The sequence below is a fragment of the Odontomachus brunneus genome, unplaced genomic scaffold, assembly GCF_010583005.1.
Source record: "Odontomachus brunneus isolate Ranch 3 - 2012 unplaced genomic scaffold, Obru_v1 Obru_scaffold_034, whole genome shotgun sequence".
Lineage (NCBI taxonomy): Eukaryota > Metazoa > Arthropoda > Insecta > Hymenoptera > Formicidae > Odontomachus > Odontomachus brunneus.
The window spans coordinates 1094808-1121964 of record NW_022639484.1 but is presented as its reverse complement, the minus strand read 5'-3'; the positions used below and the strand labels follow the sequence as shown (position 1 = coordinate 1121964).

Sequence of the window (27157 nt, the reverse complement as noted above, 5' to 3'; positions counted from 1 at the left end):
ATATATATATATATATATATATATATATATATACAGGGTATCCCGAAACTATCGGATGTTATTTTAATGGCAGATTCTTTAGAACATTTTAAACGAAAACTTTCATACAAAAATATCGAGGCTATAATAGTTTTTAAACGGGAAGCAATTATATTTCACCAATAATAGGGCTGAGATTTCGCGCGTTCAGGCACGTGGAAATGACAAGTGATAAAGTTGCTCCTATGAATGTCACTTCTTTTACGATATCATGATTATTGTATAAATTTACAATAACATTGTCATAATATATTTTGCTACTTCTCTACGCATTGCATTAGTATATTTTTTATATGAATAACAGTTCTAAGATATCTTAAATATGATTCAAGTAAAAATGACATTTCAATTTAATCTGTCAAAATGTCGATCAATTATTACCATGAAGGTGTCCACTATTCTATACTGCGTGTGGCACCTTTATCACTTGTCATTTCGGCGTGCCTGAGCGCGCGAAATCTCAGCCCTGTTATTGGTGAAATATAATCGCTTCTTGTTTGAAATCTAATATAGCCTCGACATTTTTGTATGGAAGTTTTCATTTTAAAATGTTCTAAAGAATCTGCCATTAAAATAACATCCGGTAGTTTCGGGACACCCTGTATATATATATATATATATATATTCTATGTTGAACGTTTAAATATTCGTATTTAAAGACTAAAGGCTGATTGTCTTCGTTTTTTCTTTAAATTGGACAGAGATAGACATATGATTTAACTGTAGATTCCAAGAAATTGGGACAATCGGCTCTAATAAGTATATCCAGAGTTAGATACGTGTCCACAGTCGTTGATACTTTTACTTATACTGATATATTATTAATTAGTTTCATAACGTTATATTAGTTCCATATTTATATTCAAATTATAAGATCATGGATTGTAGATGGTTTGTCGATCTAAGCAGTTAAATAAATACAATGTTAAGATATTGTATGTATGTGTACGTGTGTGTGCGCGCGCATGCGTGTGTATATATGTTGAAACTTAGCCCACAGAAGAGGACACAGCAACAATTCATCACAAACACTTATAAGAAACACGGTAATAAATACTCGAGTTCTATTTCTTTTGTGATACTAGTATGATTCCAACGGAATTCTATTGTCGAAAGAAATCGATACTAAAGGATATAGAAAGTGTGAGTTTTAGATAGTTAAGTTTGATTAATGTAATTATGAATTGTTTAATTTAATAATATCATATTATTAACACGTTTTGTGCTGCGTGAATCACTGCATATCCTACATATACACATACATATCCTAAATTTTTCGTTTAGGCCGTTTAATACTTTGGCTCTAAAACGAAACATATAGTCATGAAATACTTTTATAATTATAATTATAACTATAATTTTATATAATAACTATTATGAAATTTGACATATGTTATTTGACAAGTCAAATTTAGTTTTTTAATATGACAACGTAAACTACTCGGAAGATTTAAATTATAGGTACAACATTTCCGGTAGCTCACGTGGCGTAGACAACAAGTCATGTAAAATTAGTTCTGTATGAAACATATTAAATATTGTGTCGTTTAGTCAAAGTTTAGTCAATTATTAAATGAATTATTTTAAAATAAAATGATATCTGATCCTCGAGACTTTTATACAATATTGCATGTGGATATTGTTTGCAAAAATATTCAAGTGAGTTTACAAAATAAACGTATAACACATATACAGGGTGTCCTATTTTAACTTTCACACCGAAATATCTCGAAATATATAAAAAATATGGAAAAAAAATGTTTCAAACAAAAGTTACATGGTTTGATGGAAGACATAAGAAGGTACCATTAGTTTGAACTTGGATGGCGCCACCAAGATCAGATCGAGGTCAGATCGAAAAATTGTTTATTTTCTTCTCATAGAGCTTTGAACATTTTTTCAGAATTTTTTATAAACTTTTTAGTACTTCAAGAAAATACAAGAAAATGCAGTACTAAAAAGTTAATTTAAAAATTCTGAAAAAATTCTCAGAGTTCTATGAGAAGAAAATAAACAATTTTTATATCTCGCTATTTTTTGGTAAAGTTGATAAAATTCGAGTAAAAAATTATTGAAACCAATAATTTTGTAGATATTTCCATAATATTTTTTAAATATTTTAGAAAATAGAGGTCGTATAAAAATTTTTTTCAAACAAAAATTGTTTGTTTCTTTACGTAGAATAAAATTTTGTAATAAAAATGTATATTTATATTTAAAAAGTAAAGTTAATCTCGACCTGATCTTGGCGACGCCACCCAAAATCAAACCAATCGTACTTTCTTATGTCCTCCATCGAACCATATAACTTTTGTTTGAAACATTTTTCCGTATTTTTTGTACATTTCGAGATATTTCGGTATGAAAGTTAAAATGAAACATCCTGTATATATAAGTATAACCAGGGTTGGGAAGTAAACGCGTTACTTTTAACGACGTTACTATTTCGTTACTTTTTTTTGGTAACGATTTGGTAACGCCGTTACTTTTTTGTATTAGTAACAAAAAAGTAATGGCGTTACATTTTCTTTAGTAACGAGTAACGAAATTCATCGTTACTAGTATCATTACTTTTTTACTATAGTGGCTTCTGTACACAGAACGCGACAACGCTTGCCACGCGACGAAAGTTTGCACACGATAAACAATTAATGTGCTGCTTTCCGTAAAGCATTCCATTCTATAATAAGCAATAAATCTTAAGTTATAATAAAATTGACCAATCACAGTTGACTATTAGAAGGATAATCCACTGTAATTGGTCAATTTTATTGCAACTTAATATTTATTGCTTATTTTAGAAAGCCTCTAAAACGTGGTCTACAATGAGAACTTAAGTCATAAAATTTAAGCTTTAAACTCTAAGCCGTAAGAAATTGACCAGTCACAGTCAATTATTTTTCTTATAATTGACTGTGATTGGTCAACTTCTTACGGCTTAGAACTTAAAGCTTAAATTTTATGGCTTAAGTTCTCATTGTAGACCACGCTTAAGGGGCGCCACACACGAATTGACATAACAGTAACGTACCGTAAGAATTGATCAATCACTTTGAGTATCGTCGAACCGTAAGGTCGCCATTTTTGTGAATACTCGATTGCAATTGATCCATTTTTACGGTACGTCTTACGTTACTGTTATGTCAATTCGTGTGCGGCGCCCCTAAAGCCCATTCTACATTAGTCGCAATCGCAAAATCGCAAAGAAATTGACCAATCATAATTGATTATTCTTCGATCGCAAGAAGAACAATCGACTATGAGTTAATTTCTTTGCGACCTTGCGATTTGCGACTAATGTAGAATGGGCTTTATGTCGTTATGCAAGAATGTGTGCTTCCCACTTAAATATCTTATATTTTGTCTTTATATATGTATAATTTATGTACTGTCTCTCTTACTATTCGTTTTATAAGCCGATTTTAACTTTTTTTTTTACAAAAGTAACGGAAAGTAACGATTTTTTTATCGTTACTTTTCAAATAATGATAACGCGTTATTTTTTAGAATTAGTAACGAGTAACGGTAACGAGTTACTTTTTACCGCAAGTAACGGTAACGGTAACGCGTTACTTTTAAAAAGTAACGTTCCCAACCCTGAGTATAACATATATAATACATATATTCAATGATAAAAGCAATCGATATTTTAAAGTAACAAGCTATCTGGCATGTTTCGATAAAATGTCTTCATATGTAATTTTGTATAATGTTGTCTTTTATCCAAAAAAGTTGTGTGATACAGTTTGGATTAGTTAAAAATCGAATGTTTAGAGAACTCTTTGCTTTAAACGGTTTTTTATTTTTGAATAAAATAAACCTGAAAAAAAGATTATATTCAAGAATTTTCTGAATGAAGAAACTCTACAACGTAACGATTTGTAAAATAGCGCACAATATGTTTGAAGTGACAGTAATGAAAAATAGCGAAATTTTCAATATAATTCAACGTAAAATTGCGAAACCTTAAAATGATATATTTCAGAAACTTTGCGACCTCCAACATAGTTTGAAATATAGATTCCACCTTTTATAATATATTTTAAAATAAAAAATATCCGAAATTGTGTGTGTGTAACCTTTTATATATAATTACTAAAAAGGATAGCTATATATATTATATATATTGACCAACTTTGGCAAATTTTTGTCAGCTTGCGTAACTTTGGCTTAATAACTGTCTTAGTATATTTTATTAGAATAAAATAGAATACAAATAGAATACAATTATACATTTATTATGTGGGCAATTTCCACTTAGAAAAACCACGTGTTTATTTTTAGTTACATTATATCTGACTTTTCTCATGATATAATTCTAGCATTCTTTGTGATGGTGATTCTTCAAAAAGGGATGTGCAAAACGTGATAGCGAGTACAATTTGCGTATTATTACTGAATCTAACAAGTACGAGATTCCAGTATATGGGGTGATATAACATAAAAAGATATCTTTCATATATAAACATTCAAAAATTTGTGGGAAGATAACAATTTGTGCGGATAGATATATGACATTAAATTATAAAATTAAATATACCACATATCATTTCATGTCACATATCTATTATCACATATCTATTCAATATATTTATTGTTATTCAGTTTTATAAAGATGTTTCTGCATGAAATATTTTAAGAATCACAAAATTCTTATAAAAATATTACTTAATACTTCCATTTCTTACAGGATTGACAAGGGAAGAAATGCGTTCCGACATTAACAGTAATCATACTCTTAGTTATTGCCGAACAGAAAGACTATCACAAACATATACTTATACATGGGACATTACTAACTTTTGGCGTGAATACATGATGCTTCCTTTAGAAAGTCCACGGATTGAATCACAACTTTTTCACTTTCGATTACATACCGATGACAACAAAGAGCATTTAAAATTTTATATAATTTTCAAAGAATGGTACATAGGTTCCTGTCACATTTTTATAAAAAATACTACTATAAATTTTTATAAAGAATTAAAAGTAATAGCTAATGAACACAATATTACGTATATAAAAAATGAACTTTTATGTAGTATACCTATCATATATCTCTTAGAAAACGCAAATTGTCTACCTAATAATACTCTTACCGTACGCTTTGAATGTAAATGGTACGATGTTTTAAGTGAAACAGTTATGTGTACAAATTTACAGTTTAATGAAGAAATGCAAATAAGTAGCAATAAAAATAACGACATGATTCCTGATAAAGAGTCACTTGTTATTTTCGTGATAGGCGATGAGCGGTTGTATGCAAACAAAAATTTAATATGTTCAAAAAGCTCAGTTTTCGATAAGATGTTTAATTCCCAAATGAAGGAAAGTGAAACAAATGAAGTGGAAATAACTGATATCAAATATAACATTCTAAAATTGTTTCTATCTTACATACAATTCACTCTTTTACCTAATCTTGTAATAGATGATATACAAACATTATCTGAACTTTTTGTAGTAGCTGATAAATATGACGTACAAGATCTTAAATTGCTGTGTGAATTGCAATTAATAAAGTTAATTGATGCAAAAGGCTATATAGAATTTTTCGATATGGATTTGATATGGTTACGTAATACAACATACTTGGAAAAATATATCGGGAAACTTATCCAAGTACAACCAGAAAGTATACGTAACCCACAACTGGCAGAATTAATTGAAACAAATTCTAAATATCTTATTCGTATAGCTAAATATACTAACACGAATATGGAAGTATCCTGCTCTTTTAACACTCATAAAATGCTTCATTATTAGGAACTTTACATTAATTGAAGTATTAACCTATCTGTTATAAGTCAGTACATATTTTTATAAAATTTTGTTTTTTGTTTTTACTTTAATTAGACTACACTAATCTGATTCTTTAAAACAATATTGATACTGAAAAAATTATACTTTTAACGTTTTTAGCAATTTTAACAGAAGCAATATATACACTATGCTAAGTGTGTCATAGATATCCCATAAGCAAAATGTTAATAGTATGTTGGCAAATTAACAGCAGATTAAATCAGAATGTCAGATCTATAGTCATATGTATCCGTATTAAGCATCTGAATCTGTATCCGTATTGACGAAGTCTGTCAATAGAACACAAGCTTAAACTGACACAACTTAATAACAGATTAGCGGCAGAAACCAAGTAGGATTATAGTATATTCCGTTATTTATATTTAAATATATTTAAATACGTTTAATGGTTACAGAACAACAGATCCAGCTCGATTTCTATTTTCAATCTGTCATTATTCTCTACTAGTAAATCCTATTGTACTTCCGCTAACAAACTACCGATAAAGTTTGCAGCAAACACTGTTTTTGTATATTTAACTATCTAAGATTACAGATTTTTATATATTCTGCTTTGTCTCTAATATCTCTTATTAATTATATGTAACTCCGGGAAAAAAATATTCATACATGGCCACATATTTATTCATATATGAACTATATATTTATCCATATATGGCCATACATGATCACATATAATTATATATATCTACATTAAAAATAATGCTGTTGTTAAAATACAATTGAAGTAAATGCTTATGTGGTAGCCCATAATGTCAACGTTTAATTGACTTTTATCAAATAATGTTTTAAATGACAAATCAAATTATGTTTTTTTTCATTCAACAGTATTTTATGTATGTATATAATTTGATATTTTATATAAGGTCACATATATATGGACAAAATTTATATATAATTACATAATCATATATAATTATTTTTATACGGTTATATATGAACTTTTTTCCCAGGACGTTTAATTATATATTAATTAATTTTAAAATTGATTAATTAAAATTACTAAATATTTAATAATAATATATTTATAAATTATATATTAATATTATATATTAAATATTATATATTAAATATTTTTGTTAAATATATAATATGTTAAATATTTCTTACAACATCTGTAGAGTATTACGTTTTTTTTATTTATAGTTAACAACTTTGATCTTCTTGTTATAATATATCCTTCCCCAATATACGTAATAATATGTAACAATAATATCCAAAGAAAAAATATCATATATGAATTTTGCCTCCTCTCTTCTTCCCCTATATAGCCATGTATAATCATGCATAATTATTTATATTTACGAAAAAAATAATATTATACAAAATCGAAATAAATACTTATGCTTTTGGCAATACATGATTATTGACATTTAATTGAATGAAATTATTTCTTCTCTTTTTTATTTAACATTATATTTTTCTATGTGGACATATATGATTATACATGTAACCATATAAAAATTTATATATGATTTACATATAATCATATATAATTTTATATAATTGTATATAATTATTTTCTCCCGAAAGCACATCATGCATACATTAGTTTGAGGAACATCTCGCAGATGCAAATATATTTCATATTACGTATATTTCCAATTTTAATAAACTACGCTATGATGTACTCGTATTATAAGCATAAACAAATTTTGTTCTAAATATTATTAATGTAGTGTATGAGATTTTTATATATAATGTAATGTATGAAATTTGACGTTCTGTGTAAATCATATACAAAATGGACATATTAAACATACATAAAAATTTCCAGAAAAATTTCGTCTTGGTTTCTAAATCTATAAAATGTTTAATGTAATTAAGAAAACATGAAATATATAATTTATTGAGTCTTGTATATTAATGTTTGTATAATTACAAACTCACCTCTACGTCGTCGTAAACGGATTCTTCTCCATCGTCAACGGCGATAGGACGATCGCCGTCCTGCACTTTCTCTTCCTCGGTGCTCGCTTTGATCCGCGACATTTCAAAGATATCGTCATACAACTTCTCCTCGCCTGATACCGCGGACTTCTCCTCCTGCACCTGACTTTCCTTTTCTCCCTTGGACGCGCACACATCATCGTACCCGGCAGCCTTCCCATGCTCATTATCGCCGACATTGATGCATTGGTTCTTCGCCAACATTACATTCTGATAAGCCGTCCTGCCATTCAATTCATCGATCCTATAGTAAATATCATCGTTGTCATCGTAGATCTCGATGGGTTTATGAGAAGGCACGGAGTCATTGGTAGGTATAGAAGGCAGTCTTCGTGGTATCCGAGTGGGTAGCGATGGTGGGCTCTCCGTCGTGTCCTTCCTGGCCTTGCTCTTCGTCTTTGATTTGGCTGGCGACTTCTTCTTCACGTTGTCAGCCGACTTGCCGGTTTTATGACGTCGAGGGCTAGTCGCGTTATCCTCGCAATGATTCACCGAGGCCTCGTTGCTCGCGTTGCTCTTGTTCCCAAGGTCCTTTTCGTCTTCGTTGCCGCAACCAACCTCGCAAATCTTCGCTACCCATTGATGCATGTCCTTCGATGTCCTCGCGATGAACTGTAATGTCTCGTTGCCTGGACAAAAGATCTCGAAGGCCGAGTCGCTCTTCTGTTGATCGCGGGGCAGCAGATTCGGCGCCGGTCGCGCCATGTAGCCGCGAATTGGGTAGATCGTGCCCGGTCGAGCGTGCCGTTCGTTACGGTAGATCAACAAATGAGAGCCCACTAGTGCGACCCAGCAGGCACGGTTCTCCGGCATGAATAACTTCTTGCCTTCCTTCCGGTGCAACGGACCGCACTTGTGGCACTTGCTCTTGCTCTGCGCCGCCGATAGATTCTTATAGATATTCATCAACGCCTGATTACCTTCCTCATTGTCCTGTTCGCTCCGAGCTCTTTCCACGTTCTCAGCCGCGATTAGTACCATCTTGGGCTGGCTCTCGTGCTCGAAAGTCTCATAGTAATCTTGATGGTTTTGCTTCTGTGGGGATTCTTCCATACCTACGTATTCTTCCGTATCGTTCTCGTTTTTCGTGAGCAGTATGGTCTTTGGACCGGAGTTCATGTCCAGATAAGGTTCCGGAGACGAGGAAGTCTTCTTGATAGCGCTTAGGGTATTTTTTGAGCGTTGCAGCAGTTTCTCCCGCAAGCTCTCCAGCGCGGGTTGGAGTTGCGCGTCCCGGAGACATTCCAAGAATGTTATTACTTCTGTTAACAGAATTCCAGCGTTTAAAGTCTGTGTGAGAAAGAACTGAATTCAGAGAGTTACGAAATGCAATATACAGGGTGTCTAACACAAGATATATATTTGCTCTTGTATAAGTAAAACTCAAAACTAAATAAAAAAAAATTCTTTATTATTTTGCAAAGAACAATTGATATTGAATAATTATTGAGAATTATTGAGAATAACTGATAACAATTAAAGAAAATTAGCGAATGAGATATACGTCATGCAATGAGATAAGTTTTTTAGATAGAGCCGCCCAAGTCTGAAACTGTTAACACTTTCTTCAGACAGAACAAAAAATCACGATGACGTCAAAATAATGTCGAAATGACGAGAAAATGGCTGAGAAGCTCATTTTTTGATCATGTTTCGATCATTTTCTCGTTATTTTGACGTCATCGTGATTTTCTGTACTACTTGAGTCCTTGCAACAGCAGGCGATGCGTAATGCTGGATCGTAAAAGTGTGTACACAGTTTTTAATATTTCAATATTTATCGTGTTTGTTCACAAAATAGTAAAGGATGTTTTTATTCATTTGATGAATTCTACCTATACAAGAGCGAATGTAATATTGTGTCACAATGTACTTTCAACACTCTGTTAATAAACTTTCGTTTATGTATATTATCGAAATGAAAATAATTTAGTATGAAATTACCAGTTAGTATACGTATTAAATAATCGGTGTAAATAAGGAATGTATAAAGAGATAAATTGAAACAAATAAAAAGTACGGAGAAATTTTTCGCAAGACGTATTTTGTTGTTGTACAAAGGACGTTTAAAAAATACACGGCTTGATACAAAGATAGTGCGAATTCAACCGGTTAAATCTTCATTACTAAACTTCAAAACCTTCTTTTATTAGGTTAAGTGTGACGCGATTAGCGATAATATAAAATGTAAAGCCATTTGTCGATTAATATTTATTTGACAGTACGTTAAAATGCACACTTCGAATACCTCTATATTCATTGTTTGGACTGTTCCTTCATTTTTAAAGAGAGTGTAGTAGTCGACCCAAGTTTCAAGAACATGCTTATAAATCGATGCAAATTATTTTTCAGGTTGTGATAAAATCGTATCAAAAGATATGAGAAACACTGAAACTGTTCAGTTTAGTATTCACTGATGTGAACAAACGCAAAACCCATCACTTGCAAAGTTCACTTTGGCACGTTATCAAATAAAAACTATTCCACAAAAAAATCGATTAGATCGACAAAATCGGCGGCCACCGGCCATCAAAAAAATATTGGATCTATTCAACAAAATATACATTAGTGCAACAATAAGTTGATATTACTATAGTAATGCAAATATTGCGATTTCAACGCAACATATTGTACCAACGCATATGTTATTGAATAGATACAATATTTCTTTGTACCAACGCATATGTTATTGAATAGATACAATATTTCTTTGATGGCCGGTGACCGTCGATTTTGTCAGTCCAACTACTTTTTTCTCAATGTATTGTCATACTTAACCTAATACTTAACCTAATAAAAGAATACATACTTAACCTAATAAAGGAAGGTTTTAAAATATAGTAATGAAGATTTAACCGAATTCATGCTACCTCTCTATATTAATCTAGGCAGAATAAAAGATCATGATGACGTCCAAATAATGTCAAAATGACGAGAAAATGATTAAAAAACTCATGATCCCAGGTAGAACATATAGTCAAAATAATGTCAATCTCACGTCATTTTCACCAAAAAATGACGTAAATTTAGTCAATATTTAGTCAAAATAACGTTAAATTGACATTATTTTGATTTGTTTGTTTATATTGGTGTTAGATTGATTGTTGATTTATATTGTTTGTTCTACATGGGATTTTTAATCATGATTCAACCATGATTGAAAAAATGATCTCGTTATTTTAACGTCATCGTGTTTTCCTGTCCTATTTGAGAAGCCGCGTACTATTTAAACGTCTCTCGTACTTACATACCGCATAATATGTCGTTGATGTTTGCATCCATTTCCATTGTTGTTGGTGTTGCTATTATTGCCGGCATTCGTTGTTTCGCGATGGTAAAAGGTGGTCACAGTTCGCACAAATTTGAGATCTTTCACCGAGAGAACTTACGTGATACGGACAATGACGTAAACATGATTATTTGTCGCAACATCCCCAAATTGCGCGCATTACTCTGAAAATATTTATAGTTTCAACTGACAAACGATTGTATGCGTCGAGCACATAAAACGTATACACTTATATGCCATTTCCGTGATAAAAAAGAACCTCTTGTCGATGACCTTCTACTAATTCAGTCATCACACAGGATATATTAACAGGATATACTGCAGATAAGGTCTTATCACACTCTCAAATGTTCATTCGTATATCCAGCAACAATGCATTCTGCATTTAGAAGTTTCATATTGTACAATGTTTACACACGTAACGTGAGCACATATGTGTGTTTATCGCAAAAATCTTAATTTCGTATACTTGCTTAATTTAGGTATACTTGCTTTTAATACTATTTGAATACTTTCTTTTCTCGATGCATTTTTGAATGTATTCAATGATCTAATAAGAGAACTTGTTTTTCCTGTCACGATTCTGTAACTCCTTCTGCTCTCTTACTGGATTATTGACTACACTCCAACTTATATCAAGAAAATGTCTAAACTGTGTTGAAACTAACTATACATGGGCCGATATAATAGTCCTAACATGCATCTGCATTATTAAGTTTTTCCAATCGTACACATTTTTTAATAATTGATTATTGAATTATTAGTTATTTATTGATTATTTAACCTTAATAGTAACACTAAGCGTCTAAATATACTGGAAAATTTAATCAATATGTTATTATTAATATTATCAATATGTTATTATTAATATTACATATACTATATAATATAATATATGTAATATAATTATATTTACAATGTAATTTTACATTGTATATAATTTACGATACAATTTCATACATTAATTTATTTTCTAATAATTTCTCAAAATTATACACGAAAACCATGTTAAAAGCAAAAAAGAGAATAATAGTTACAACTTACAATAAGTGACTTAATAAAGTTTAAATCAATGTTTTGATAATATATATTCAATGTATAAAATAAGTATATCAGGATTAAATAAATGAAAACTTTACTATCAGTTCACATAGTACCAAAGTCAATGATATTATTACTAAAATATTTCTATAATAGTATACAATGTTATAATGCCCTTTATTGGATAGCAACACGTTAATATTACTAAAACGTTAGCTTAAAATGGTAAGATATTTATATCTTGACAGATATTGAAATGAAATTAATTTAATCACAAGGCAACCTCGAATTAAATTTGATGTTGATGTAATATTTTTATGCTGTGTGAGTAATAATTATCCAATAAACACCAAGTGATATATGAATAAATACCAATAAACAGTAACAGTATAATATTACATTAATGTAATATTGATGTAAAATTACATTAATATTATAATGTTCCAGTCAACAATATAAATGCAATATAACATATAATATATAATAATATGTAACAGTTACATTGTCGAGTGGAAAATTACAATATTGATATATTACTGTCAGTTGATATTTATTGGGATAAAACTATAACTCAAATAGAAGAGAAAAAATCATGATAATTTAAGTTAAAATGAAAAATAAGTTTTTTACTCATTTTCTGGTCATCTTGACATTATTTTGACTTTATCATAAAATTAATCTTTACATAAGATTAATCTTGTTTTCAACCTCTATTCTAGCTTGTCCTACTTTAAAAAATATGGAATAGAAATTCTATCAACTTGTTTTATAATTGTTTATAAAACCAAATACATTTTATATTTTTCTATAGCGCGAGTTTACTAGAGCGTAGAATTTACTAGATAGAGATATTTTAAAAAATTTTTATCTCACAAAGTTGAAATATTGTTACTCTCCTATTATTACATTGAATTATTTATAACAAAATGTTTTTGTTAAAAGTTGATGTACTCATTTAACATCCAAATATGTACAATAACATTTCTTTTTAAAACTACTATATATGAATCGAATATTGTAATAATATTTAAAATGAAAATTATAAAATTTTACATGCTGCTATTTATTTTAAACGCAAAGATAGGAAGTACAAACGGAAATTTGTATTATTTAAAACCCCTTAAAATAATTCTGTACTAGTCTAAATTCAGAATCGATGAAATACTTTGAGATCTTTCCTTATTAAAAAATGTTAGTAACTTAATTAAGGCTGCATGTAAGGTTATTATTAAGTCTATATATAGCTTTATGGCTTTGTCTTTTACAAAATTTCATTAATAAAGTTTCATATTATTAAGTTGTCAACATATTCATTCCCGTTCGAGGAAAAAATGATTTGATATTTGATAACGATAAAAATATTTGATAACGAATAAATCAAACATTCGAAATATAAAGAATCGTCGTTTAGGATAACACATTTTTTGCACCCATTAAATATCTGAAAATAGAATTAAGACTCGACGTCATCGAAATCACTAATAAGGTAATAAAGGTAAAGAAAACGTCCAGTAAACATTAACTAAAAATAACACTACATTAATGTTGTAATTTCCTATTCAGCAATGAAACTGTTACTTATAACACATATTATATTGAATTTATATTGTTGAGTGGAAAATTATAATATTAATGTAATATTACTGTTAGTTGATGTTTACTGAACTTCGACGCTGGATAAATTTTCGTAATTACCAAGAGACTTAAGGAACATGAAAGTAATTGAAGAAGTATGATATTATCGACCATTTATACTCAACCGATATTAGTTTTATAATCTACAATTATTATTGATGCTTTATCACTATGTATATAGATCTACAATAAATTACCATTTATTAGATATTTTTATAATACTGCGTTTCTCCAGTTATTATATAAATTTTCATTTGCGCGTTAATTTGTAGGATTGGACGTTTAGACATAAATTATGATACTCTACATTTGCAACGTATACAGGGTGTTCATTGTAAAATGAAATGTTGTGTTCCCACCTCAATATTTTTAAAAATATATGTTAAAATTATTTAATATAAAAGTTGTAGAGTTTTGAGGGGACCATAAAAAGGGCTACTAATGAAACAAAAACTATATAATTTCTTTTAAACGTTACATTATTTCTTTTAAACATTATACTTATAATTAACACTCAAGACAAATAATGGTAATCATCTTATAATTTTATTATCATTTTTTGTATATTTTAATTTAATTTGCAATATTCTATATAATTTATGTAGTCTATACATGAAAAACATTCATATGTGTATGTATAATATGTATACACACGCACGTACACACACATACATGCATAACGGGACTGCGAGGCATAATAGGATGTGATCGATAACTTTTTATAGAGACGCTGCCATGTAATAAAATATTTCGCATTTATTATTGTTAAATACCTCTTACCACGTGTTGTTATCAATCGTCATATTATTTTTAGCTGAAAGATGCTATAAACTGCGTTAATGCGTTTGCTGCGTTCTCCACAATTTTATTGCAATTTGTTTGGTACATTTGCATAAGGTAAACAATGATATAAGATTCTTTTTTATATTATCGTATATTATATTATCGTATATATTAAAGTTATATTAATTTATTATTATTATAAGTTATATTAAAGTTTTATATTATTGTATATATTAAAGTTATTAGACAATTTTTCTTAGTCATTTTAATTAAATGTGCACATATATCGACTATCTATGATGTTTTGTACTATATAATTCAAATTTATATACTTTGAGATATAACAGAATTATACCATTATCTGCTTAACTCTTAAGCACTGACAGGAGTCTAATAAACTCCCAATGAAATAAAAAAACTTATTGCTGTTTCACTCCCGCTTAAGCGTATATACATCGCGTCCGTCTATCTTTTCTTTGGCCCATAAGATACGAAGTGGCGACAACGAAAGACGTTTCGCTTTCTCAGGTAATTATCCAACTTCGAAATATTTTTGTAGATCTGTGTCAGTACTTAAGAGTTAAAATGTTAAGTTGCATTATTTCTTATCATGTGCTATGTTTCAGAAAATTGATACTAAAAATTATTATACTAAATAATAACTATCATTAATGTTTTAATAAGAGGAAAGTATAGTTTTATTGTTTTATAAAAAAAGTGTTGTTAATAAATAATTATAAATAATTAAATATGCAAAAATACATTTTTATATATTGCATGATTTAATGAGTCTCTTTTAAAAACTTTTTAAAATCAATGATTGTGAAATAAACACACACAAGTTTTGTAAAATATTCCATTTTACCTTATATAAAAAGTACAAAGAAGTCAATATACGCTTTCAATAAAACAATAATTTCGCTCTTTTAAATTATTCTTTCACGGTAAAACTTATATTTCCTTATAGTCGATAATTCAAAGAATATTTTGGTGCACAATCAAATTGATTTATTTATTTTTAATATTTTTTAAATTCGTTTATATCTTAGAGTTGCCAGTAAGTTGCCTCGTGCCTCCTTGTATGTATGTATGTATGTATGTATGTATGTATGTATGTATGTATGTGTGTGTGTGTGTGTGTGTGTGTGTGTGTGTGTGTGTGTGTGTGTGTGTGTGTATACATATATACACACTCATCAACAAAATTATCGCAAAGGTAAATTCATGTCGAAATTTGGCACAATTTTAAATGAGTACAATACCGTGAAACATTATTATATTTGGAATCTTCTTTTTCATTTTAAAGAGTGAAGTCTGTACTTTAAGGAGCATCCGTCTAATTTTGAATTTATCCTCTCCTCTTCCCGCAGTCTTTTCAAAAGTAAAGGAGTGTTGCATCTCCAAAAAATTGCACAATTTGACGTATCTTATGAAGTAGACTAAATTTTTCCGTAAATTTCATGATAACCATCATAAAGTATAGACTTTCTTCTGCAATTTAAAAAACTAGGTAAATTTGTACGATTTTTTTTCGCGGAGTTGCGACATATCAAAGTTACCTATGCATTTTGTTTAAATCGTTTAATTTGACGCACTCTACTGAGTGGAATGAATTCTTTTCATAAATCTTACGATAACTATCATAAAATAAAATAAAAAAGATTTCAAATACGATAATATTTCGCTATATTATGCTTATTTAAAAGCATTATGTAAAATGCATAGATAACTTTGATATATCGCAACTCCGCGAGAAAAAGTCCAACTTTTTTTAAATTGTAGGGGAAAGTCTATACTTTACGATGGTTATCATGAAATTTGCAAAAAAAATTTAGTCCACCCCGTAGGATACGTCAAATTATGCAATTTTTTAGAGACGCAACACGTCTTTACTTTTGAAAAGACTGTAGGAAGGGGAGAGAATAAATTTTAAAAAATCGGATGAATATTCCTTAAAGTACTTTACTCTTTAAAACAAAAAAAAAAAAGATTTCAAATAGGATAATGTTTCGCGGTATTATACTCATTTAAATCTGTGCGAAATTTTGATATGAATTTACCTATGCGATAATTTTGTTGACAAGAGTAATTCAAATTTATATACTTCAAGAATTATACCATTATGCTCTTAAAATGTTAAGTTGCATTATTTTTTATCATGTGCTATGTTTCAGAAAATTAATAAAAATTATTATACTAAATAATAACTATCATTAATATTTTAATAAGAGAAGAATATAGTTTTATCATTTTATAAAAAAGTGTTGTTAATAAATAATTATAAATAATTAAACATGCAATAACACATTTTTATATATTGCATGATTTAATGAATCTCTTTTTAAAATCAATGATTGAGAAATAAATATACACAAGTTTTGTGAAATATTCCATTTTACCTCAGAAGAATCATAATTCGTAAGAAGCATAATGAGGTTAATACACGCTTTCAATAAAACAATAACTTCGTCCTTTTAAATTATTCTTTCACGGTAAAACTTGTATTTCCTTATACACCTTTTGGTGCACAATCAAATTGATTTATTTATTTTTAATAACTTTTAAACTTGTTTAAATCTTAGAGTTGCCATTAGAATTGCCTTGTGCCTCCTTGTATATGTACATATACATGTGTATGTGTGTGTGTGTACAGGGTGTCTCACACTTTCCTCCGGGCATTTTGTGGGAACGTAGAATAGATTGCGGTGAACATAAAAGTCCTATATTCGTTTTGCGATATTTGCAATAATTATCGAGATATTAATTGTAGAAAATTTGTGAATGATTATGCAGGATATGGTAAATGAGTTATAGTAGCAACGACTGCCGTCGTGTACTTATATTTTAGGTCAAATTGAACAAAAAAGTCCTCTACCATTTTCCAAATAATCACATAGATTTTTAATTATTAATTAAAGAATATTATTGCACGATTTTGCGTGATAATGCACTCATCTTCTTTAATTAATAATTAAAAATTTATGTGATTATTTGGAAAATGGTAGAGGACTTTTTTGTTCAATTTGACCTAAAATATAAGTATACGACGGCAGTCGTCGCTACTATAACTCATTTACCATATCCTGCATAATCATTCACAAATTTTCTACAATTAATATCTCGATAATTATAGCGAATATCGCAAAACGGTATAGGACTTTTATGTTCACCACAACCTGTTCTACGTTTCCATAAAATGTCCGGAGGAGAGTGTGAGACACCCTGTATACATAAACATTATGTAGAAAATACGTAAACAATCCTTGTAGATTGTAGTAATTTTGAAATGTATTATACAATCTTGTTAATTTAACACAAAATTTATCAATAGGAGATTATTAAACAGCGAATTATCTTCTGTTTCGCTAAATCCTATAAGACCAATGGTCTTTAATATTACCTCCTCGACTTGTCAAAGTTAACAGAGTTATTGTCATGCACTCGAGGGCACGGCGAAGAATTCTTCGAGCGTTTCTGGTCGATGACGCGGCCGAGGTTTGTCGCCGGCCGTTGGATTTCATTAAAGACTTGTGACAATTGAGAGCGTTCACGGCCTTAAATTACTCGTTCTTCCCGCATTTGCTACTTTCTTCCTCAGGCACCGCCCGTCGTCACGGTTTTCGTTTGAAAAGAACGTGACATTTAATCGTTGAACTTTTAATTACATCGAAATTACACCAGTCTGTCGTACGACGACGACGACAAAAATGACAGAATCATAATTATAGCGACGCGTTTCGCGGAAATTTGCAGAGGAAGCAGAGAATACGGTACCTGCTAGTGCATCGCTCGTGACTATTGTTATTAACGATCATGAGCCGGCGACAATCGGCGACCACACAACACGAGTGCACTATAAACAAAAGAATTTTCGCGTGCGAACGGGTTCCGAAGCGATTCCGACGAAGCGAGTCCGCGACCTCTTCGATATTGTTCCTCGGCTATGTCGCCGCGACTATGTCTCGTTAGAATTCAATTAACACGACGTGCCACGTGCGAGCGACGTATGGCGACTCCCGCCGAGACATTCACGCGACTTCGTCTGGCCCTCCGAGTCTCGCCTCAGCTCGGAGCTTCTCCTACGCCTCTCTTCATAAGTCTTCTGACTCACTCGTGTCCATCTCCCTTGCCATTTCGCCGGCTCATTTCCTCCGTATGCTCCTGCTCGTCGCTCCTAACGATCATTGCCCCTGATCGATCGTTTCTGTCGGAATGCACACACACTGCGAGACCTCGTCTATTTCCTGTCCTCTCCTCCACTTCACACGATTACGTAAGATGCACTTAGATCGACATAGAATATCGGATCCATTCGATCGTGTGGAACTTTCCATCAGTCGTACGTGTCGGAAGTAAATTGAGATAAAAAAGATAAAGAAGGATACAGTGCGTATATCTCTGTTTTGTCATACTAACACTACTCATTAACATTGCACTCAGATAGACCCGTTTCACGATAGATCACGTACACTGAAAGAAAAATGTTTGGTATTTGTAACTATAATCATATAGAGAAATAATTACTGATAAATTATGATCAAGACAACCATTTTTTAATCAATTGCACTATAATTTTAATGATAATAACCTTATATTAATATGCATGTTACTACTACTATCTTCGTGTTGGAACAACCAAAAAATATAATTGGCACCAAATTGGGTAGTTGTTCCAACACGAAGCAGCAGTAACATGCATATAAGATTATCACTAAAATTATAGTGCAATTGACTAAAAAATGGTTATCTTGACCATAATTTACAATAATTATTTCTCTATATGATTATAGTTACAAATACCAAACATTTTTCTCTCAGTATATAAGTCATCAACGTTTAGAACGTAGAAAGTCATCGTTTAGAATAATCTACTTTTTGGCGCACGCCACACAAGACAAGTGTCCGGCAATTAAATCTGCATAATTAAGATTAAATAATTCAAACTCAGTGTCATTGAAATTAATTTCGATCAAGTTATCGAGTTAGTGTCGTTGATCGAGCGATCCTAGACAGGACAAAAATCATGATGTGTCAAAATAATGTTAAAATGACGATAAAATAATGAAAAAACTTTTTAATCATAGATCGTTTATTTTTTCATCATTATGATATCATTTTGATATTATTTCATATATCAATCATACGTTCTTTCGTAATAACAAAATAAGGAAAACCGTTTTAAAATATGTATCCTGGTATATGTATAGAATATATTGCACTGAGAGAAAAATGTATGATATTTGGAACTATAATGGCATAGTAAAAAGATTATAGTTAGGAATATCTTTTTTATAGTAAATGTCACCATAATGTTTGTAATATTTACAATATAAACATAGTATAACTCATGTAAAACTTTTACCAAAAATTATAATTATTTGAAATAAAAAACATAGTAAGGTAACAAATATTAAATGGTAAGAAAAATTAATTATAGAGTCAATACAATTGGAATATTTGGAAAATATGGATACATCTATATTCCCAAAGCGCGCTTTATTATACACATAGAGTAATAAGATGGTGACTATAAATGTGTGTTCATTCTGCTATATCGATGCCGTGTTTAGATGAACTATAAATATATGTTTGAGGCCAAAACGAACTATAAAATATAGTGAGATTATAGTTATTTCAACTATTTTTTTCTCTCAGTGTGTTTAGATGTGTTTTTTTTTTATTTTGAGAGAAAGAGTGAAAATATATCGTGAAATGTTACTTTTAGAGAACATAGATATTTTTTCTCCGAGTGTCATTAAAATCGGGATATTATAGTTAAAAAATAAAAAAATTAATTTAGTAATACACGGAAAAAAAATTTTGTTGAATTAACCAAATATCTGGTCGAATATGAACGATCCAGAAATTCCGATTGAACCAGACATATTTAGTTAAATAACCAGACATGGTTAGTCTGCCAAAAATCTTGTTAACTTAAATAAAATTCGGGTTACTTCAATCAGAATTTCTGGATCGTTCATAATCGACCAGATATTTGGTTAATTCAACCAAATCTTTTTTTCCGTGTAGTAAAGCAAATTTTCAAGCCTATTGAAATTTTATATTAATATACTCCATCCGTGAGCGAATAAAGTTAAGCGATGTATTATTAGTTAGAATAAAGTATTTTACAAGTGTACGATACTTTCCGATAATATGTTTTGGATACTTTCGGATAATGTTTCTCATAATAAAAGCAATTCTCATTCATAAAATGTTTAAAATCAAGCATATGAATGGACGACCAGGAAAAAATGTTCATATATACATTTTGTCTGTATATTTGTAGATATAATTATGTATATCTACATTGTATATCTACATTGAAAAGTATGCTGTTGTGAAGATACAATTGAAGTAAATGCTTGTGTTTGTAGTAGCCCATCGTTTAATTGAATCAAATTATGTTTTCCTTTTTTTATTCGAGTATTTGTTTTACGTATGGACATATATAATGAGATATGATCATGTATGAGGTCACATATATGAACAAATTCATATATAATTATATATAATGATATGTAAATTTTTTTCCTGAGGAGGTAAAGTTAATTCATATTGGAAGGCTGGCAGGAAGACTGTGGAGAGCTCTCGTGGAAAGAAACTACTAATCAGGATACATATTTTATGGCAAGTATTCATAGCTAGATTTTACATTTGAGATTGTTTTTTCATCTTCAGACTACGGATTATGGAACGTTTCATTGGCTACGAAGTACCCGAAGATACTAGTAAACATACGACAATCTCATATATAAGATCCAAATATGAATACCGACCTATATGTGACTCTTTTTTACGCTGTGCTACCAGGCAACTGAACCCCGTTGACAAAATGACTACATTGATGCATGGTTGTGCAGGAAAGAAATCAGCCCTATTTTATATTTTATCATCTTGTTTCATATTATCATCTTCTCTCTTATATTTAGATTTACATTCAATTTTTCTTTCTTAATTGAAGTATTGTCGACACACACATACAAAGATATAACGCATATCTTTGTTTGTATAAACAAAGATCTTGTATAAACATTCACCACAAAATTCCATAAAAAAAAGGAAATTTCATCAAATGATTGTGATAGATATTATATTTATGTCATTTTAAAATTAAATTATTTTCTATAATTTAAATAAATTAATAATCTAACTTAATAAATAAATCTAACTTAATAAATCTGATTTTAGTAAATTTGTTCCTAAAGAAGTTGAGATACATCAATAAAATGAGTAGTATATACCTAAAGACTAGCAAAGTGCAATATGGGTAGTCAAAATTTGAAATCAAAATCAATCTTTGGCTTCTGAAATAATGTATTTTTGTTGAAAATGTACACTATTGTATCGCCACAAACACATCGAGCGTGATTTCGACTTCCGAACACAAGAATGATTTCAACATTTTCAAAGCGGGAAAATTACGAAATATTTTCGCGCTCTTAGAATGTCTCCCAAGGAACTTTACCGCGCACTTTTTCTGTAGGTTTCATATAAACGTTCGTTGAGATTTCTGACATTTCCGGCCACATATCGGCCTTGGCTTGCTCCACTTCCTGGTCAATCTGCTTGTAGACCGATGTTCGTATATCCTGATCGTTTAACAAAATTTAATTCAAGCATTTTATATATATATATATATATATATATATATATTAGCAGATAGTTATAGTTTCGTGTCATAAATTAAAATTTAGAGACATAATTTCCGTCTTTACAATAACTTATATAAATACTTATCTATCATGTACTCTCTAAATTTTATGGGGAGAAATTTCATTTAAAATGAATGAAAAATAAAAATACTGTCACTCAAAATCGCAAAAGTGAATATTTCACTCACACTTAAAGTAGATTTCATATGAGTATATGTCTCGATCGATTATATATTAAGTAAATATCAAGTTCGCATCATTAGTTCAGTAATGTGTGTGTTGAGAGATTCTTTTTAAGAATAGACAAAACGTGGTGTCCTTATTATAAAGTTATTGATGCATAGTTTACAAATGTTTTAAATATCAATAATAAGATTTTTTAGGAAAAGCATTTGAATGTTTATAACTTTCTAATAAGGAACGTAATAAGGAACGTAGTCTACGTTCTATTTCTAAAAAAAAGTTACTGTCCAAGTAGGAGATAACTACTGACCTGTTATCTATTTGTAGTATAAAATATTAACATAATACTGTATATCAATGCCGATTTGATTGAATATCGAGATGATAACAATAGGTCAAGACTCGAAAAATAAGTACTATAACAATAGACAAACAGTATTATAACAATAATACTGAAATTAGTACCAAAAATCAGTACTGATTCTATACTGTTATATCGCTGAAAATAAATACCAATTTTTAATACCGAACAGTACCGAAAATCAGTACCAGTTCGCAACAAATCTAAAAGCGAATTTTACACTTTGACAGAAAAGCCCAAAACGGAAAGGCAGAAGCCAATCAAAACTCGTGCTGGTGATCCAGGTGCTAGTCAATAGTTTCTTTTTTTTTACGTACTAATGCAAGTATGTTACTATCGCACGAATTTATAGATAGAATATTTTGAAACGTTTCAGACTTTAATAGATTTAGAGGCCATACTGCTGTGTCCAAAAAGTAAGACCAATTTTCAAGTTAAATTGCGCGGGTATATCGAATGTCAGGAATATTTTTTTTCTAAATTGGTAGCACTGTGACAGACATCTGTGTAAAATTATGCGTCGTTTGCGTAAAGCTATTCGCAAAAAGAGACCGGAATTGTGGAAAGACAACTCTTGGTTTTTGCACCACGATAATGCGCCATCTCACACTGCATTGGTTCTTCGAGACCATTTCACTAAAAATTCGACCCATATCGTTCTACAACCACCATATTCACCTGATTTAGCACCGTGTGACTTCTGGTTATTCCCTAAACTCAAAATACCGCTCCGGGGACACCGTTTTGACTCGATTGAAAAGATACAAGCTGAATCGAAGAAAGCTTTGAAGGCCATTCCGGAAATCGACTTTAACAATTGTTTCGAGGGTTGAAAAAAACGTTGGCATAAGTGTATTGTGTCTGAGGGGGATTACTTTGAAGGCGACGAAATAGATTTGGAATAATAAATAAAGATTTAAAAAAGAAATTTTAAATTGGTCTTACTTTTTGGACACAGTAGTATATATTTATAACTATCGGTTGTGTCGTTGCGCAACTTTTTTATGATATGATTATATCTGCGCAACCAACAATTATCGTAAACGTGTACGGAATAGCGCTCGCTCTGGTCTTTTAATCTCCAGTTTAATTTCTACCGGCCGCCTATATACGATACTTAATTGAGTTAACACATTTCCCGAGTAGAATAGAAAATCAGGATAACGTCAAAATGAGAAAATAATTGAATCGTAATTGAAAAGTGAATTTTTTAAATAATTTTTTTATTATTTTGACATTATTTTAACGTTATCGTAATTTTTTGTTGTTCTTTTTCTGATTGGTTGACGAAAAGATCGATAGATTCTTTTCGAAACACTATTTATCTATAAAAAATGTATACTAGATTAATTTAGTAATGCAAGTTCCGAATTAATGGATGAGCAAAGATGTTCTTTGGAAATAATTCTAAAGTATTTTCCAAAAATCACAAATTTCGTCCGATTCAACATGTCTTTATGTGATTGCAGTTAGGCTGGAATTTGATTTTTTGTTCTGCTTGTACTGTCAAGCAATACATTGATATATACCTTTGACGATGAAATACATCAGATTCACTTTTCAATTTCAAGTGGAAATATTCATTCGACGATTGAGGGTGGAGAATTCCCTCTATATGAGTGAAAAATCACTCAAATGCGAATTACTCAGTGACCACTTCACATTTTGACTAAATTTCACTCCAAGAAATTTAGAGAGTATGTATTTAAATTTCATACTCGAATTCGAGCTTCTCGACCAAGTTAAATAAAATTTAAATGAATTCGAGGTTTCTCGCTCGACTCTTCTCCGAACTTCTTAAAATCGTTCTATTCGCGAAATATGTAAATTGAAAGTCACTTAGATGTTACCTGAATCTCTTTCTCGGTCATAAGTCCTTTTTCTATAACCAGTTGATTGAACAATGTGATCGGGTCTCGCTCGGTTTGCACAGATCTGATTTCTTCTCTGGTGCGGTATCCTACACCAGGATCACTCATGCTGTGTCCGAAGTAACGATAGGTTACGATTTCGACTACGATCGGCCCATTACGGAGCGCGTAGTCGCGGCTGAACCGTATGGCCTCTCGCACATCTACAATCTTCATACCGTCCGCCTGTATACGAAAAATATATATCTGACCATATTAAACGTATTATATAAAAGCAAATTTTTAATTATGAAAATATTATAGAAAATTAATTTGCAATCAAATAAAAGAGATAAAGGACCAGTGAGAGCCTAAGTAAAAGTAACATAACTTTCCGTTATATTTAGTACAGAGCTTAGATATTTATTATAGACAATTTCATTAGTAAATATCTTGATTATACTAGATAGGACGAAGGTTTAAGTTATTGTTTCTTTTAATTGCATTACAACAACTGTACATAAAATTATATTAAACATAATTATCGTATTAATAACTTCTAACGAAGACAACGAATTTTTGTTTTCTTGACGTTTAAGTTGCTCATTAATTTCTAATATAAATCATTATCGCCTCAATAATTTGTAGGCATTTAGCGGATTAAATTATTGTAAAGTTACAAATTCCGCAATTAAAATAATTGCATTTAACTAATTAAATGTACAGTCAATAAAAGGGCTCAATGAAATAAAGAAAGAAATATATGCATATGAGACGTTTCAATTGAATAAATTATTATCCGATCAGACTTCTCATTGAGAGATATCTCATACATAAATCAAACTGAAACTGAAATGATATTTCTTATCGGGTGTTTCATGATATAATACATAAATTCACCGGTATTTTGATCGGAAATATTTGTTTGTTAATTTTTTATCAGATGATTTCTCAGTGTGTAATTGCCATTTCCATGTTTTTCTCTAAGTGTATGTTTTTTTCTAAGATGATATTTTTCTGTGTGTAATTACTACCTAACTTTAATGATTATATATAATAACTTTTTTCTTGGAAGGCGTTATTTTACTCTTATTCCCGGTATGAGGTCTCCGCGTGTATAGAGCCGCGTATTGGCGGAGTGCCGATGCACGGCCGTGCCCATGCCGTATCCATTGTTCTCGCATATGTAAACCACCGGCAGGTTCCAGAGCTTCGCCATGTTCCAGGCCTCGAAGAGCTGACCCTGCGACGCCGCGCCGTCTCCGTACAATGTGAAGGACACAGTACCAGTGCCGTTGTACTTGTGCGCCAACGCGATGCCGGTGCCGATCGGTACCTGCAATATCGCGAGACTAATTTAGAATTCTGGAACACATCCGGTCGCGCACAAGTGGTAAAGAGTCTACCTGTCCGCCGACAATGCCGTCGCCGCCGTAAAAATTTGGCGCGTACATGTGCATGGAGCCACCCTTGCCCTTGGTGGCGCCGGTTTTGCGACCCATGAGCTCCGCGAAAACCGCGCGAGCAGGGATATCGAACACCACGGCGAAACCGTGACACCTGTACGCAGTGATAACGGTGTCCTCCTTGTGCATAGCCATTCTCAAGCCTACGACCACGGCTTCCTACGGAGGCGCAACGCGAGGCATCGTTAGTACACGCTCGAATTTCACTCTGACACAATTGCATGTCCCGACAATGACGCACATTGTTTCGCGATCCCTTGGATTCACGGTTACCTGACCGGCGTACAGATGCAGGAAGCCGTTGATGAGCCGCAGTCGGTACAAGTCCGCGGCTTTATTCTCCATCCGACGTATGTAATTCATTGTCTTCAGGGCATAAGTGGCTTCGTCTTTCAGCAAAGTCGATTTCTCAGACGGCCCTTTGTCCAAACGATACAAGTCGAATTTCTGCGAGAGAGAAAAAGAAAGATATAGAAGTAGAGAGAGAAAGAGGGAAAGTGTATGTTTAATTAAAGAAGAAAAGAGAGATAACTTAGAAATCACGATGAAGTCAAAATGTTATCAAAATGATGAGAAAACGATTGAAAAGCTCACTTTTCAGTCACGATTTAATCATTTTCTCGTTATTTCGACGTCATCATGATTTTCTGTTTTATTTTAGGCTTTTTTAAAATTTTAGTTCGATTAATAAAATAAATTATAATATAACTGTTATAATTATTTTATTAATAATAATCATTAGTAATACGTTCACTACTAGCGTCATATTTGTGGAAGTGTAAATTTTTTTATATCCATATTATTAAATTAATTCTGTAAAAAAGTCTGTAAAGTCTTACGTATAAACAGAATTACGTGAAAAATTACATAAAAAAAAGAAAATATGAGATGATTTGTAGAAAGAGTTTACCAAATAAACTTTGGCAATATGCACTATTAATAAAATAAATTTATCAAATATATTATACCGATTCTACGACGGCTTCTTGAGCGAATCCACGGTAACGCATGAATAGGTGGTTTTGCATTTTGACGCCGCATCGGTAAAACAATAATCTTGCCTTCGTCCATACCGAGTGCAT

At 30.9% G+C, this 27157-nt stretch overlaps 3 protein-coding genes across 5 annotated transcripts in view; 1 reads left to right on the top strand and 2 right to left on the bottom strand.

The window, feature by feature from the left end:
* LOC116843656 overlaps nt 1-18578 on the bottom strand; it is a 22830-nt gene extending 4252 nt beyond the window's left edge. Inside the window, exons 1-3 of one of the 2 annotated variants that reach the window (XM_032814244.1) lie at nt 17961-18578; nt 11064-11265; nt 7753-9074 (exon numbers count right to left, since the gene is read on the bottom strand). In XM_032814244.1, coding sequence (XP_032670135.1) covers nt 7753-9074; nt 11064-11130 — 1389 coding nt within the window. In that variant the 5' untranslated portion in view covers nt 11131-11265; nt 17961-18578. The remainder of the gene's footprint in view (nt 1-7752; nt 9075-11063; nt 11266-17960) is intronic. The other variant, XM_032814245.1, reaches the window with a different exon arrangement.
* On the top strand, nt 1031-6739 carry LOC116843660 (speckle-type POZ protein-like A). 2 transcript variants are annotated; one of them, XM_032814256.1, is made up of 3 exons: nt 1033-1182; nt 4362-4447; nt 4730-6739. In XM_032814256.1, the coding sequence occupies exon 3, from the start codon at nt 4747-4749 to the stop codon at nt 5803-5805; it is 1059 nt and encodes a 352-aa protein (XP_032670147.1). In that variant the 5' UTR covers nt 1033-1182; nt 4362-4447; nt 4730-4746; the 3' UTR covers nt 5806-6739. The 2 variants fall into 2 exon arrangements, with proteins under 2 accessions (XP_032670148.1, XP_032670147.1); XM_032814257.1 differs by lacking the exon at nt 4362-4447 and having other exon boundaries at nt 1031-1182.
* Nucleotides 18579-22002: 3424 nt separating the features above from the next.
* Nucleotides 22003-27157, bottom strand: LOC116843609 (pyruvate dehydrogenase E1 component subunit alpha, mitochondrial-like). Its single transcript, XM_032814144.1, has 6 exons — nt 27044-27157; nt 26349-26522; nt 26016-26234; nt 25697-25945; nt 24610-24855; nt 22003-22152 (listed from the first exon to the last, which is right to left on the bottom strand). Exons 1-6 carry the CDS (start codon nt 27155-27157, stop codon nt 22003-22005), a joined length of 1152 nt encoding a protein of 383 aa, XP_032670035.1.